This window comes from Nyctereutes procyonoides, unplaced genomic scaffold, assembly GCF_905146905.1.
Source record: "Nyctereutes procyonoides isolate TBG_1078 unplaced genomic scaffold, NYPRO_anot_genome, whole genome shotgun sequence".
NCBI classification, from domain to species: domain Eukaryota; kingdom Metazoa; phylum Chordata; class Mammalia; order Carnivora; family Canidae; genus Nyctereutes; species Nyctereutes procyonoides.
The window spans coordinates 43,094,902-43,111,656 of NW_026575131.1; the positions used below are offsets into that span (position 1 = coordinate 43,094,902).

At 45.0% G+C, this 16,755-nt stretch overlaps 1 protein-coding gene across 4 annotated transcripts in view; it reads right to left on the reverse strand.

Annotated features, from left to right (window-relative positions):
* LARS2 (leucyl-tRNA synthetase 2, mitochondrial) overlaps positions 1-16,755 on the reverse strand; it is a 156,033-nt gene that overhangs the window by 68,093 nt on the left and 71,185 nt on the right. For 3 of the 4 annotated variants that reach the window (XM_055343793.1, XM_055343794.1, XM_055343792.1), the window contains one exon: positions 1,662-1,769. The exons of the other annotated variant lie outside the window; for it this stretch is intronic. In XM_055343793.1, coding sequence (XP_055199768.1) covers positions 1,662-1,769 — 108 coding nt within the window. The remainder of the gene's footprint in view (positions 1-1,661; positions 1,770-16,755) is intronic. 4 annotated transcript variants of the gene reach the window in all.

Here is a 16,755-nt window from a genome sequence, read left to right on the forward strand (position 1 = left end):
TTCATGTGGGTCCAGGAATGGAGACAGAAACATTTTCATAATAAAATGTTGGGTAAAGGAGAGAATGTGGGAGCCACTTCACATACAGCAGCTGAACGGCTCACAGACCCTCAGCCTTCACCCTGGCCTAATGCACAGGATCTCAAAGAGATGGCCCTGAAAGTCTCAACCAAAGTCGCAGCTGGGCTAAATTTCAGAAATCTCACCACTTTCTTAGGAAAGTGGTGAGAGAGTTTGGTCATTTCAGGATTTGTTTTTCAAAGGTTCCAAAGTTCTCACTCCCTCATGGGGGGCTTCCCATGTCTGCAGTGAGGTGGATCACTTCTGTGAGATGGCACAGGGAAGTGTGAGCTCTGTGACAAGTAGCAGGTGCTCAGCAGACACCAGCATGGCTGTCAATAGGAGGAGTCTAGAAAACTAGGTCAACTCTGTATGTTGGCTGCTGTCCCCTCCTTTGGTCTGGCTTAAGGAGAGGGATGAGTTTGGAGCTAAATGAACAGGGCACAAAAGTCTTAAGTAGAAAGGAGACATCAGAAGCATTAAAAAAAAACCAAACCATAACCTACCCAGGTAAGAAACAGCCAAACAACAACAACCTAGTCTGTAAGGACAAAGAGAAAAGTTTGTGGGGGACCTTCCAAAGTAGGTGGGCCCTCGGTAGTGACCTTTGAGCAGTGTTTCCACACAAGTAGGCTCTACTGAACCCTGGGTAAGCCCATAGCTCTTACCAGCTTCGGGTGTGGCTAGTTTTGAGAAGGCGTCAGCCTTTGCCTAGCTGGTTTTTAACCTGCTTTGTAGACATGAACCCCTCTGAGCTCTGGGCCCTCTGCTCCAGAAAATGCCCACCCAACATTCCACACATCATTGCAGGGAATTCATGGGCCCACAGAAAACCCTCTATATCTGGGCTGACCAGTAGGGTGGCCAGTAGTAGCATGAGGTGATGGAGCACTTGGAATGTGGCCAGGATTGTTGTGTGAGATAGTGCACATTTCAAAGACTCTGTTCTAAAACTGAAGTGTAGGGACGCCTGGGTGGCTCAGCACTTGAGCGCCTGCCTTCGGCCCAGGGCGTGATCCTGGAGTCCCAGGATCGAGTCCCACATGTTGGCATTTGTACATGGTTGATTTGTTCCTTATTCTACTTAAAACTAAGAGCTCTAAGTTCTCCTTGATCTCCCTTGGGAGATTCAGGCAAGCATTCCTAGAACTCTAGTTTCATCAGCATCATAAAGTATCTGAAGCACAGATCGTGGTAAACTCTCAAGTTTTAAAACTTACCTTATTTTACTCCCCGCATGGAGCTTGCTTCTCCCTCTGCCTGTGTCTCTGCCTCTCTCTCTCTGTCTCTCATGAATAAATAAAATCTATAAATCAATCAATCAATCAATCTGGAATGTAAACTGTTTTCTCCATAAAAGTTTGTTACTGATCACATCCTGAAATGACAATGTTTTCTATACGATCGGTTAAATAAAAATATGTTATTAAAATCAATTTCGCCTGGTTCTGTGCACTTTAAAAATGTGGCCACTACGAAGTTTGAGATGACATGTGTGACTGGCAGTATTTTTCACCAAGTTGCTGGTTTGCTCAGTGAGTTCAGAAACTTGCAGAAGGGATTTGTGAGCTTCAATCGATGAAGAGGCATTGCCTGATCACCTTCAGTGTGAAGTCCAGATGGCAGCCCACGCAGTCCCCGATCCAATGGGCTTGCATGCCTTTTATCCCATACCACTCTGGAAGGTCTGCCAGTGCGTCCTGCATGGCCTGTAGGAATGACAGGAGACAGCAAAGCTTACTTAAGGGACAGCACAGGATGAGGGGCTTGAGAAGGCAGGAGGTCAGCCTGCTCCAGATCTAGCCCGCTTCTTGTCCACCTGCCAATCCAGGGAGCCCAGCAAAGTCAGAAACAGATGCACTCACCACGACTCAATTTAGTGAGATGGGTTTGACCGATTTTTCTACTCTGACCGGGCCAACATTTCTCGGAAGGAAGAAAATTAATGAAGGAAGACCTTAACTAGTATCTTTGCTGAGTGCAGGGAGTACATTCTCTCCCACAGTCTGGGAACTAAACAAAAGAAGTTCAAGTTTATGAATTCTGAAACTCTAAGATGAACAACTCATGGGGATGGCCATGCTACAACTCAGCTGTATCAAAAATAGAACACTATAAGTTACATCTTTGCATTTAAAAATTCAAAAAAAGGGATCCCTGGGTGGCGCAGCGGTTTGGCGCCTGCCTTTGGCCCAGGGCGCGATCCTGGAGACCCGAGATCGAATCCCACATCGGGCTCCCAGTGCATGGAGCCTGCTTCTCCCTCTGCCTATGTCTCTGCCTCTCTCTCTCTCTCTCTGTGACTATCATAAATAAATAAAAATTTTAAAAAATTAAAAAAAATATCTTTTTTAAAAAAAATAAATAAATAAAAATTAAAAAAAAAACCCACCCTCAAAATCAGCATAAGGGAAACCGTCCCATTGATTTGTGTAAACATTTTCTATCAGAAGTGCATATATATTTTCACTGTTTCTTTTGGTCTACTTTTAGTCCTAGCTTCCTATAACAGGGAGCCTTTTCTACAAATTACTCTATGGCCTCAAGTACATGCCATCCTTTAGCATTTGACGATGAGACACATTCCTTCAACAGATGGATTTAAAAGTAAATCATGGGGGGGGGCCTGGTAGCTCAGTCGGTTTAGCATCTAACTCTTGATTTCGGCTTAGGTCATGGTCTCAGGGTTGTGACATTGAGCCCTGAGTTGGGCTCCATGCTCAGCAGGGGGAGTCTGCTTGAGATTCTCTCTCTCCCTCCTCTTCCCTCCTCCCTCGACCAGTGCTTGCCCACTCGTGTGCATGCTCTCCCTCTCTCTCAAATAAATAAATCATTTTTTAAAGAGTAAATAACATATTTGAAATGTAAAGAGTCCAATTTTAAATTCTTAATTGTATTGTGATTAATACGGGCAACATAATGATGCTTTACTTGTCTAGTGTTTTGTGATTCATAAAGTGCTTTTATACACATCTCTTCTTACATACTCTGGTAAGGCAGCTCACTTTCCTATCAATCAACTTTTGCTGAGAAAGGTTATAGCTCTCTGATGTGAAGCTGCAGGAACAGACCAGCCAGGATTAGAACCCAGACTTACTAACAGCCTTCTTTCTCCACCAGCACAGAGATTCTCATTCAGTCATGTGATAAACAACACAGAGCTCTTTCTATACATGTTATGTCTATCCTCATCTATTCAATAGAGTCTGGAAGCTTCAAGATCCAGAAATTTCTTTTGCCACAGAAACTATGGATAATGGACCCCATCAAGCTGACTAGCAATGTGTTCATTCATTTCTTATTCCACCACGACGTGTTAGCCAGCCACCCCTCCACACTAGGACCTCATGTAGGCACTGGAGGCCTGGGCAAATGCAAAGTAGGATGTGCCAGAGTCCTTCCTATTAAGTTTAAATAATGCACACATGCAGTCTGCTGCTGTTAGTTGGTAACCGATCAAGATTCAATGCCAGATATAATTAGCATCACAGAAAGTGAGACACAGGTTCTGGAGATGAGGCAAGGAAGAAAAAAAATAGTGGGAAGGTGGGGAAGAAAAGGAAGAGAGGAATAAATAGGGAGAGATACAAAAGAGCTGGGTGGATGAACCCCAGAGAAGGAAAGTCACAGGAGTGGGTAGTGGGGAAAGCAAGGCTCCAAAAAGGAAAGACAGGAAGAAATAAAGGGGGGGGGGCTTGGAAGCAGATAGGTAATGGAGGAATGGCAGGCGAGGGAATGAAAGTTGGGGAGCCTCTACTGTGTGTGGGGCTACAGGGCATCTGTCCACAGGAAGGCACAAGGAACAGTGTGACATGGGACACGGCTTACCAGCTGCTTGGTGACATGGTGAGCCTTTCTGTGGTAGGGCTGTTAGTCTCAAGCAACAAGCAAATGAAAGAGGGAGAGCACTGGAAAGCCTTGAGAGCTCAAGTTGTTCTTTGAACACAACAGCACACCAAGGCTAGGGAGGCCCCTTCCTTTCTGCCACCAATGAACCTAGCGATGGGACACTTGGCGCAATCCTCAGTGTAGAGACCCAAGCATCCAGGGGTGTTTATAGGTTCTTTCCAACAAATGATCCTAGGCTTCACCCGTTTCTGGACTGTTACTCATGTAAGATGAACACTGCTTTTTTATGATGAAATGCAATCAACTAGAAACTGCGGGTATTTTAAAATCTACTTGGTAATTTGGATAGGAGATCCGTGAAAACCAAACGGTTGGTAAAGATTTAAGGTAAGTTTTAAAACTTGAGAGTTTACCACGATCTGTGCTTCAGACACTTTATGATGCTGATGAAACTAGAGTTCTAGGAATGCTTGCCTGAATCTCCCAAGGGAGATCAAGGAGAACTTAGAGCTCTTAGTTTTAAGTAGAATAAGGAACAAATCAACCATGTACAAATGCCAAACATACGTTCCAACTTCCTGTAATTGTGAGAAGGCTTCACAGGAGAAATCTAAAATACCTGACAGTTGGGTGCACAGGTGGCTCAGTCGGTTAAGCATCTGACTCTTGATTTCAGCTCAGGTCATGATCTCAGGATCATGTGTTGAGCCCAGTGTTGGACTCTGTGCTGGGTGTGGAGCCTGCCTCAGATTCTTCCTCTCTATCCCTCTGCCCACTCTCCACCCAGATAAAATAAAATACTTGATCGTATAAAGTAACCCAACAGGACCACGATGTTTCTGTATTTGCTATAGTGAAAAATGACTTTAGGGAAGGTGGTAGAAGTCCTGCTCCCGACTGTTCATGATGCTTCAACTAAAGCGATGTGCTTTCAGTTTCTTAAAAACACCAAGTCTGCCTAAGGCCCGGGCATGGGCTATGCTTCTGGCCTGCCCTAGCCACCCTGGCTAAAGTACCCCTTCATTCTCCTCACTCTCCATCTCTCTAATCGTTCATCTCTTCTTTGGACTGTGTGCTTGCTCTCTGACAGCCTGGTCCATCCTCCAGATTGGAAATTCCCTGAGAGCAAGGACTGTGCTCGATTTGGTTCACCACTGAGTACACCACAACTATAGTATACCTACAGTGTGCAATAGATCAGAATCCACGAAAAACACGAATAAATGAGAAATGGGTCTCCTGCCAAGGTAATGTAGACACCAACCTTTTTGTCTCCTCCCCTCCCCTCCGATAATGAAGAGAAAGCCTGTCTCTAACAATCTGGAACAGCTGAGACACTGCTTTCAGGAGGTCTGTCTCAATGGTCACACCACTAACTGCACATAGGTGGCCTTGTCCTCCTGGGGCCTGGCACCACAAATCTGGCTCTTGAGGTGGCCCTTTGGTGGCCTCTCAGTTTCATTGGCATCCCTTCCTTTTTCTCTCTTAGAGATCTCAAGAGGCCTCCATCCCATGATTATAACACTATAAGCGTTAAGAGAAAGCTACAAAAGGCTAAAAACAAAACAAAACAAAAATAACAACCCCCAACCCCCTGATACCAGGTTTATTTTTATTTTTTTATTTTTTTTTTTCAGGTTTATTTTTAAATGTGACTTCTGGGGTGTCTAAAAATCACTCATGGTGATGGCTGAAGGCAGTATAAGATCCTGACTCATCAAAGCAAAGTTCAATTATAGGCCACGTATAGTTTACATATACTTAGTTGGATCAGATTTCTTTGGAAACTGACTAACCATGTACATCAAGGATAGTACACTTGGATGAACACTCAGCTAGCTAAAATACTGACTTGATTCAGACAGCCTGTCTCCTGACTCTTACAGATAAACAATGGCTTCTCCATCTTTTCCTTTCCTGACTCACATAAACAGAATGTGAATTGTGGAGCTATGTATGTATGCAATGGTTTGAGAATGCTCAAAAACAAATATCAGAAACACGAAAGAGTTTCTATTACTGATAACACAGACTTGAGTAGCCACACAACAATTTTAGTATAACCCAGAGTGCAAGGCGAGTTCTGAGATTTGATCTCAGGATCCACTGTCCTAAAGGTGCGTGAGAGAGAAAACCAAGTGAGCTGGTAAGAAATGCAAAGTACACATCATCTAAAAATATGGCTTTCTGAGAAGTCTGTTCTTTTAAAGTCACCAGTGGCTTTGGAAACGTGGACATGACATGTAGTATGTCCATTATGAATGAATCACGTACCAAAGTTCCCATGCACCATTCCACTTCAATTACAAAATGGTCACTGAGCTCCTTCTTCTACAGGAGACATTGTGGTGTTTGGTGTAATAAAAGGCATCAGGATCTCCAGATGACACCAGGAACATGTCAAACTGCCCCAAGAGAGTCCGATCAGCAAAACCCATGAAATTCTAAGGGCCGTAGTGCCTGGCTACTCCAACAGGTAAATTTTAAGAAAAAGAAAGGGAGGAAGAGGCAGATCTGCAGATTCAGACACTTAAAAGGCATCATCAAATAAAAAAAGGGAGGGTATGAATAAACCGGAGAGTCTAGGGAGGCACACGTGGGTGACTGAGCTACAGAGAAACGTTAAGGAAGTACCTATTCTAAAAGCACAGTGGCTACTTGGGAGGTCATTTATTATGGGACAGAGGCATAGGGAGGGCTTCAGGGTGCTGGCACAATTCAGCATCTTGACTTCCAAGTGTGGCTGTTTTAAGATAAATCAATAAACTATGTATTTGTTTCATATGGTTATATGCATTTCATTTTACAGCAAAAAATGTCACAGCAAAACAAAAACTTACTAGGTTTGGTACTGCAGAGGTCACAGCTCTCAATCCCAGAGGGCTCCTGGAGAGCAGGGCACAGGGCAGGGCTGGCCTGTGGGATGCAGCTTCTGACTCTGGTTTTTCTTTAGAACCCATGTAGGCCTGGCCCAGAGCACAGAAGTGTACCTTGTGTTTGACGAATGTTCACTGAATTGCCATTTAACTCCCTCTATTCGAGGGTGAGACTGAGAGAGCAGAACCAGGAGAACCAGACCCATCAGCCTCCTGGGCAGGGAAGGAATGACCTCCTTAGAACACTTCCTATGCACTGGGTACTTTTACATGTGTGGCCTCAATGAAGATGAGGCACATTTCATCTTCACAACAGTGCAAGTCCACCTTGCAGATGCGAATACAAGTTTCAGAAATCTCCCTTGGGGCACCCTGCAAGGACAGGGTTAGGGGTGATGGCATTGGAAAAGCAGTGCTTAAGCCCATTCATTCCTACACCTGCTACACCATGACCACTCTGCCATCCAAATACTTAAACTTTCTCATGTCCAGGTTTCAAGGAGTGTCGACTTAGCATTCTCGAACTTTGAAGAGATGCTTTATTACAGCTCTGTCTGCTTCTATTATCTGATTTATTTTAAAATTTTATTGCTGGAAAGAAGGACTCTGGTTATGGAGTCATGGGGCTGAGGCAGTCAGTAAAATTCCCTCTCTCAGTAAAGATGAGGACACAGAGGCCCCCAGGGCTTTAGCAATCTGCCCACCATCACTTAGCTAACTGGAGTCAGGCCCCAAAACTCCAGTCCTTAGTATGCTACTCAGCCCTCATTTAACTAGCACATACTTTGCTCAAATTTTCTCCCCAGTGACACAGGGAACTTCTACTGGATCAGCTGCCCAGTACCTGAAGCTCTTCTTTCTTGGGGGCGATCCATGGTGGGTGAGTGGCAGGGACCCATCACCAACTATGGAAGCTTTCCCAGGCCCACTCTCCTTCTCTGTGGAAGCGAAACAGGGTAACCAATCACAGTGCAGGCTCAGTACAGCCTTGGAACACTGCAGGGTGGGGGTGAGGGACACAGAGGCACATGGGCAACTGCTTTAAGTGTTACACCAGACCTGAGAGGCTGGAGATTCTGGGAATGACAGTGGTGATGGCTTAACCAGATCTTTCCTGGACATGGTTTTAGCTGAGTCTTGTTCTCCATGAATCCTGCCAAAGCCTGAGTCTCTGTCTTCCCCACTGAAGTGAATAACTTGATCCTCATCTGATCAATTCCTTTGTAGCTGAAGTTAACTAGAATAAGGTGAGGTTGCTGTTTGCAGCAAGTTTTCTAACTAATATCAATGGATTTTAAAAGTTTCAACATCCTGAATATCTCTATTAGCTGACGCTGTACTACACTGCTATCGTTGTAATCAAAGTATAAAATCTTGAATATCTTAATTATATATTAATATAACAATAATATATTAATAAACTAATAATCCACCAAACCGCACATTCTAGAAAGCTTTTCAATTTATGGAATGATTTAGAGGTCCTTCAATGCCCACAGGCACATAACTAGTGTATTGTAAGCTCTAAAAATGACCCATGGCTTATCCTCTCCAACAATCGATAAATTCCATTTAACTTCCAAGCAAACCCACATGTGGTCTCATGGCATCTAATGTCTTTCCATCTGATAAAACCCACATTACATGATTTGAAGATTAGCTCCATATCCCACACTATCCTTTCCTGCCACAGAAAATTCAGAGTTGATAGAGCCCAATGCTGACCACACTTGATGCCCCCCCCACTCCCGCATCACTGAAGGAGTATGTAAGTCCTCTCACCATGTTTTCCTTCTAGATTGAATTGTCAAGGCTGAAATACTTCTGGTGGAGGTGCTTTGCTTAAAATATTCAGATCTCGGTGAGGACAAAAATTTTGAATAAAATGAAATGTGAATGTTTTGATATGCTAATTATGAGGGGGACTACCTGCTTAAAATCTTAATCCAATATATGAATATTTTTTAAAAACCAGAAGAAATTTTGACAAATAAACCAAATGAAATCAACATCTTGAGAACAAACCAGCAAACACTGCTTCGTTGCCACTGTAAAACAGATGCATTATGTACTTTTTTTTTTTAAGGATTTTATTTATTTGTTTGACAGAGAGAGCACAGCAGGGGGAGTGGTAGGCAGAGTGAGAGGGAGAAGCAGGCTCCCCACTGAGTAGAGAGCCTGATGTGGGGTTTGATTCCAGGACCCTGGGATCATGACCTGAGCCAAAGGCAGATACTTAATCCATTGAGCCACCCAGGTGCCCCTATGCACTGGTTTTTGATGAACAGAGTTTTAGAGAGCACAGCCCAACAGCCCCAAGGACCTCTCCATCCTGTGCTGCCCCAGCAGCTCCACCAGACCAGGAACAACGTGGGGGGGGGGGGGTTAGAGTACTGCAGCTGTTTGATCTAAAGTAGGCTATTTTTATCTGTTTGGTTGGGTTCTTTGGTTGAGACCAGATATTCTTCCTCCTTTTTGAGGCAATTATGGTAATAGTCAATGGAATTCATCTCATCTGGTAAAGAGTTGGCAGTGCTTCCCTTCCCCATCCTGGCCAACCTCAGTGTACAGAAATCTTACTGGTTTACAGAATCCCCAAACCTGGGGAAACAGCAGGTTTTGACATGCTCCTTAAAAAGTGTGGTGAAATCACTTTTTCAGCGACCTCAGAGGGAAGCTGAACTATCCCAGGACACATCCTGCTCTCTCCTCTGAGCCCTCCCCATCAATCCTAAGGCTTGGCACGGATTGGCAATGACTAATTTATTCAACTCCCCTCACTTGATAAATGGGAAAAAAAAAAAAAAAAAACAACAACTCACTCAACCAGGTCAACAGCAAACTCCAAATAATGAATTACCCAGGTCTCCTTATTGTCCTGGAACCCCTGTGCTATTTTCAGTTATTTCTATGTAAATTAAACAAAAGACAACTTCTTCCAACCACAAAACCGAAAAATTAACCATATGAATGGGCTTCTTACTCAATTTTTATAAATAAGGACTATACTATACTTACCTGAAGTCAGACTACCATTTCCCTGTGGTTATTACTCAGCATACACAGAAGTACTGTGGTTGGCAAAGGGCCCTTACAATCATTTTCACCAGGATAGGTCTGAAAATACTGCCATTGCTGCTCCACAGGTATACCATCTGAATGCAGACGCTTTAAGAAGCTGAAACAGGACTGTACATTAGTGAGTCTGAATAGGAGCCAGGGTTTAAGAACGTGAACCAACAAGAGATGGGCTGACGCATGCATCTGATCAAAAAAGCTTCGGGGATACAAAACATAGGAATAAAAAAGACAGAGATTAAAACGAAAAAGCCGGGGATAAAAAGAGAATTAAATATAACATGGCTAATCTGCCTCTTTCTTCAAAGAAGCAGAAATAATGCCAGGAATAAATCCATACCTCCCAAGAGAGGACAGTACGTGGGCTAAAGCATTAAGAACAAGGAACAGCAGGCCCACAAATAAAAATTCCAGAAGAAGTGGTTTTAAAAACATGATACACTTTAGAAGACCTTGGTTAAAAAAAAAAAAACAAAAAAACTTTAAAAAAATGGTTTAGGCAAACTGAGAAATAAAGTGGATTTATTAGCTACTAAGGGAGAGAGTTCAGAAACTGGAGCCCAGAGAGCTGGACACAGATTGGAGGCAGAATAGAAGAGAAAGACTTAATGACAAGATTTAATTAAAATGGACACTTTTTAAAGTCTCAACATTTAGCCTAGTTCTGAATCAGTGGGATCTGAGTAGCAATTATGTTTGAATTATAATTCGTATGTACTTTTTTCTAAAACTAAATCTTATGGCCAAGATGTCCTTATTCTTTTTGTTTTTGAGATCATTTCAATGCAGTCACTCCAAAGACACAGTGTATCAGCGTACATTTGAGGTGTAATAAAGGAAAATAAATGCTGACGGCAGTAAGATGCTTACAGAAACTCCAGATGTCCTGTCTAGAATATTCTAGAGGGATAAGCTCTCCCGCAGTCTAGTCTCCTTCTCCTGTGTTGACTCTGGCATGAAGTCTCTCACAAGGACTTCTGCATTACAAAGCTCACTTGGCATGTTTACCTTGTTCACTTCCCTCTGACAGCTGTACTTTCACCTCTCTTCTGAAGGTGATATGTATTTCTAGCAAAATCCATTTGTTGTGGCATCTCAAGGCAAAACATTTATTTGCAAAGACAGCTGTGCTATCCAAGAGTCTCAATTCCAGAGAAGGTGTTGTTAAACCAGAAGGGAGATAATCAGTACTGAGCAGGGCATCCTACTGATGATACACAACTTGCCAACAAGGCGTGCATTTCTGGGGCCACGAGGGTAAGAGGAGGAGAGCCGTCAAGCAGCCCACATGAACACTGAGTGTGCATCTCAAGGCCTAGTCAAAGAGAGAAACACACCAAGTACTATTAAATAGCTTCCAAGCAGCTGGACAGAAGGAAGGGCTTTCTGGGTGCAACCACCAGGGATGCATGTGGGGAGGGAGACCAGGAAGCATGGTGGCAGCCATTCTGGGTAATCTCTGATTCCTGTATGCATACGTTCACTCAGGCCACACCTAGCAATCTTTTCCCCCCACTTCAGACCCAAGCAAACCACTGCTCTCTCAGAACAGTTCTAATTCCACGAACTTCCAAGAGGTGCTGACCACAGGTTCTAAAATGTCACCACCATGCCCCTAAGAATGTAGATGATAGAGGACAGGATCTCCTGGTGACAGTCATCTATCTGGATGAGGCTGCTTCTGATTCCCAGGGGCCACTCAGGTCACCTCCCTGCCCCTGGATGGAAAGGACACAAGCAAGGCTATCCTGTACCCCACAAGAGGGGGAGCAAGCAGTGAAACAGCCACACCATGCACTCAGCCCAATCTGTAGCTCTGGGCTACCCTTGTCTGGAAAGGTGCTTTTGTTCTGGGAAAGCAGAGTCTTGGGAGCAAGACTGAAAGCTTTTATTGGTCTAATAAGGGAGGAAAAAAAAAATGGGGACAGCAGTCCCACAGGACATTCCACTCAATTACCTTCAAGTTGGAAGCCTGCCTGTAAATTGAAAACTTGCAGGAACATAAGACCATCCCTTCTGAGGCACTCGGGTCGACAGAAGATATGTAAATAAATGCTGACATAACCCTGCTATCAGGTGTTTTGGTTTATGATTACTAAAATAATGATAATCATTCTGGAAAATATGAAGGATGAAGAACAAGTTTCCCACAATCAATATAAATACCTAGGGAGGTCACTATTAATATTTTATTCCATGGCTTTCCATCCTACTTATACCTCATCTTCCACTGATTCAAAGATACACATTTTCTGTCTTCCTTCCTTCCTTCCTTTTAAAGATATTTATTTATTTATTTATTTAAGAGAGAGAGAGAAAGAAAGAGAGAGAGAGAGAATGAGCAGGGGGAGGGGCAGAGGGAGAGAGAATTTCGAGCAGACTCCCTGCTGAGCATGGAGTCAGATACAGGGCTCGATCCCATGACCCTGAGATCATGACCAACATCAAGAGTTGGATGCTTAACCGACTGAGCCACCCAGGTGCCCCAAAGATGCATATTTTCCCCACAAATGCTGAAACTGGGACCTGTCTTATAATCAATGGTGCCTTTGACACCATTTTTCTTTCTTATGGAACAAAAGATGTAATGCCAGTCACGTGTTACAGCTGATAAAATGTACTAGGGTTGTGGGTACTCATGGGATCTTCATGTAGTTAAGATCATGCTGTTAGTCTACTCTTTTTAAACTACCAGAGTGTGCATTTTGCCGGAGTTCACAACTTATTACCGTTCTAGAAAGGATTAAATCTTTATTTCGAGCAAATCTGACACTCAAAATTAGCCACTGTGGAATAGTAAACAAAACAGAGAGAAATGGAAAGATACTGTGGAAAATTGTTTTCCTCTCTAAGAAGGACATTTATTTTGAATAACAAAGCACTATCATATGATTATGGATATGGCTGTTAATGCCTGCTTCCCTCACAGCACGGCAGCCACGGCATCAGTGTCCTTGTTCCCCAAGCAGCCAGGCTCCAAAGGTCTAGGGTAAGGACAGGACGTTGGAGGAGAGATATGACACAAAAAGACACAGTTTCAGGTTAGAGGCCAGCAAACCAATTCCATCAAGAACAAGCTAGAAAACTTCCAACCACTGTCCTTGCCATTACCTGGCCACCTATGCCCTGCCCCTGCCCTTATTACACTTCCTACCGTGCTAATGTCTGGCCTTCCTGCCAATACCTGCCCTCTGACTGCACGGAGTGCTCAGAAATGCCTGGTTGCTTGGGAACCCGTGCTCAAGAGCTGGTGGAAAGCAGCAGACCTGGCTCTCAGGAAACCCAAATTGGGGGCTGGCTTTCTTGGGCTTGGGAGCCTAGTTTTAAAATGAGGAATGGGCCAGGTCTGTCATTTTCAAGGACACCTCGAGCTGGCCATGAGCCCCCAGGGGAGTAGGAGGGGGGGCAGGATGTATGCTGCTAAAGAACAAGCAATGCCCGATCCTTTTAATTTGTCTTTAGATTGCATACTGATTTTGTAATTTCAAAGTCATGAGGTTTTTTTTTTTGTTTGTTTGCATTTATGTTTTTCAGATCAGGGCAGGGATTTAAAAAGCACGAGAGACTGTGGGCTAAATGTGGGGGAGCCTATGCACTGTTTGCTCAAGTTTCTTCTAGCTTTAAAATCCAAATGTTGGGGTACCTGGGCATCTCAGTTTTTTATGCCTCTGACTTTGGCTCAGGTCATGATCTCAGGGTCATGGGATCAAGCCCTGAGTCGGGCTCCAAGCTCATTGGGGAGTCTGCTTGAGATTTTCTCTCCCTCTCCCTCTGCCCCTCTCCTCAGTCATGTGCATGTGCTCTCTCTCTCTCTCGAATGAATGGGTTGTTTTTTTTTTTTCTTAAGATTTTTGTTTATTCATGAGAGACACACAGAGAGAAGCAGAGACACAGGCAGAGGGAGAAGCAGGCTCCCTGTGGGGAGCCCGATGCAGGACTCAACCCCAGACCCTGGGATCACACCCTAAGCTGAAGACAGACACTCAACTCAACCGCTGAGCCACCCAGGCATCCCGCTCTCAAATAAATAAAATCAATCTTTAAAACCCAAATGTCTCCCTAAGCTAAAGGGGTTCACTGGTAACTACACTCAGCAGCCCTCTCTGGCATACCCATGGACCCCCACAACAAGGTGATAACAAAGCCCTTTATTCTCATGGGGTCCAGTTAACACTTTGAGAAGGAAAGAGGTTCTTACACCCCAACGGATCTGGCCAGGAGCTCAAAAAGCCCACTCAGGGTTTAAGAGCAAGACAACATGTTTAGTTTTGCCTTCATTTTTTCCTAATCAGATCTACAATTTATTCCATTTTCAGTATAACCGAAGAAGTATAGGTTGACCCTTGAACATCATGGGTTTGAACTGTACAGGTCCACACAGTACTGCACCATAAATGTATTTTCTCTTCCCTATGATTTTTTTTTTCTTTTTAAAGAGTTTATGTATTCATGGGAGACACAGAGAGAGAGGCAGAGACACAGGCAGAGGGAGAAGCAGGCTCCCAGCAGGGAGCCTGACACAGACTCAATCCCAGGACTCTGAGATCATGACCTCAGCCAAAGGCAGACGCGCAACCACTGAGCCACCTAGGTGCCCCTTCCCTATGATTTTCTTTCCTCCTGGCATTTCCTCTTCTCTAGGTGTCTTCATTGTAAGACTACAGTATATAATACATACAACCCACAAAATATGTGTTTATCGACTGTTTCTGTGATGCTAGGTCTCTCTGGTCAACAGTAGGTTATGACTAGTTAGATTTCTGGGGGACTCAAAAGTTATCTGTGAATATTGAACTGCATGGAGAGGGGGCAGCGGTCAGCACCCCTGAACCCCATGTTATTCATGGGTCAATGGTATTTATTTCTCTCATTTCTCCCTTTGCAGTCATTCCTTCTATGTTAGATACAAAACCCCCCAAACAACACAGAAATGGAAGCTTCTTGTTTGTCAAGCGTGCACACTGGCCAGGAGCCCGTGTGTCCGCTTCAGAAGCGCTTTGGGCAGGCTGTGCAGGCACAGCTGTCCTCAGTTCCCAGACTGCAAGGCACCAGGAAAAGGGAGAGGAGGGCTCACAGGGAACGGAGCTGATGGAGAACACACACAGATGTGATCAGGCACTGGCAGAGGGCCTGCCAGAGGTGGCCAGGAAGGCCCTGTGTCTAAGGAGAGGAAATCTAATTACCAGTGTCATCTCAGTACCATCCACAAACACTGTGGGTTCCTGAACCCTGGAGCCAGGGCCCTTGCCCTGCACCAACTCTGATGAACTCTTCCGGGCAGACTTCCCACCAAGAGCTGCGAGGAGCCAGCCAGCTACCCCCCTTGCAGTCTCACTGCCTCCAGGCAGCAGGAGGCTTGCGGACTTCAGGGAGCTGTCAACCTCAAGGCACCTGCTTTCCTTTCAGCCCTGTTCCCACACCCCCCTGGGTCCTGCCTACTTCCACTCCAGAATGACTTCCAGGGGGCTCAGGGGTAGCTCTCCCTGTAAGAAGGCTGACGATTACCCCAAGGAGTATAGAGGGAACAGCATGGAAGGTGGGGGATTGAGTTCACCTTACAGCTTAGGAGAGGAACGATCCTAGAGAGGCAGGGAATACAGAGGAGAGAAAGAAGTCAGAGAGATTATGTAAGGAGGAGCAGATTTAACAACTAATTCGTTTTGTGAGACAGGGTGTCAAAACCAGATCTTAGGGACGAGAGCAGAGTCTGCGGCTTTCAAAAGAAGAGACAGCCAGGGCAGGGGGAGAATTCTAGAAGGAAGCTCGCACTCAGAGGGTGCCCCTGAGCGCTGCTCTCAGAGTTCAGGGGTCTGGAGCCTGCAAGGGTTCAGCTACTCTTACCACTCAGGAGCTGAGAACATATTTTGTTTTTACAAGCAGAGAGGCATAAGGCCACCTTTCCAGGCCTGGTGAGCACCAAGAGGCATGGCAGGGATGATGCCATAATAGCTTTAAAGCCACAGGGCTTTTAAGAGCCAACCCTCACATTAGATAAGCCCAAGCATCATCATTAAATGTGGTCCTGACCAGTGTCCTCACTGCTTTTTATCCCAACAGCCCTGCAGAGAAGCAGACAGCTCATTAAACATGTCTCACTGTCTCTCTCGGTTCCCAGAAACTTGGCCTCCTCAGCCCACCTCTCATCTGGGCCTCCACCCACCTGTGAAGAAGCAGGCCCTAGCATGAAATCGGGGCAGAGGTGCAAGGGGGCAGAGGCATGGAGGCTACTCTCTCTCATTTTCCCTGATTTCTTGAGGGCTCCCCGATTTCATGAGGGCACATGGTTGCCTGGCTGCTTCTTGCCAGCAGAAATTCTACTTGCAAATACCTGTGAGACATGAAGTTTCTTGCACATCTGGAAGGCAATAAAATCCTGAGAGACATTCTGCACTTCCCATTCTTCATCACTTCCTGGAGATCCTCCTCACCCCCTCCCTGGTGCTCACCTGTGCTGTCACAGGGATCCTATTGTGCTGTGCCCCCTCAACCTGAGCCCGTCTCCTGCACTAGCCTCCACGCTCCCTGTGGGCACCTAGCCCAGGTCTGGCCGGGCGCTCGGTAACATCTGGGTAAAGAATGAATGAATTCACTCCCTGAGATGTGATACAGACTGCCAGCCACGAGCTCCAGCACTTGGACTTGAACCCCAGTGCTATTACTTATTACCAGTGGGAGCCTTGGTTTCCTTTTCACTAAAATGGGGATAACAGGCACCCCAGCCCTCAGGGGTGGTTAGCATGAGGGTTAAGTAAGATGGTGTCTGTATGAAGCCCGAGCACTGATCAGATCTGATCAGATCATGGGCAAGCAGGTAGGAAATGGGAAGAGAAGATAGACTTTGATATTCTAGCAGCTACCAGGTAATTCCTGAACACTTGGATGGTATACCCAC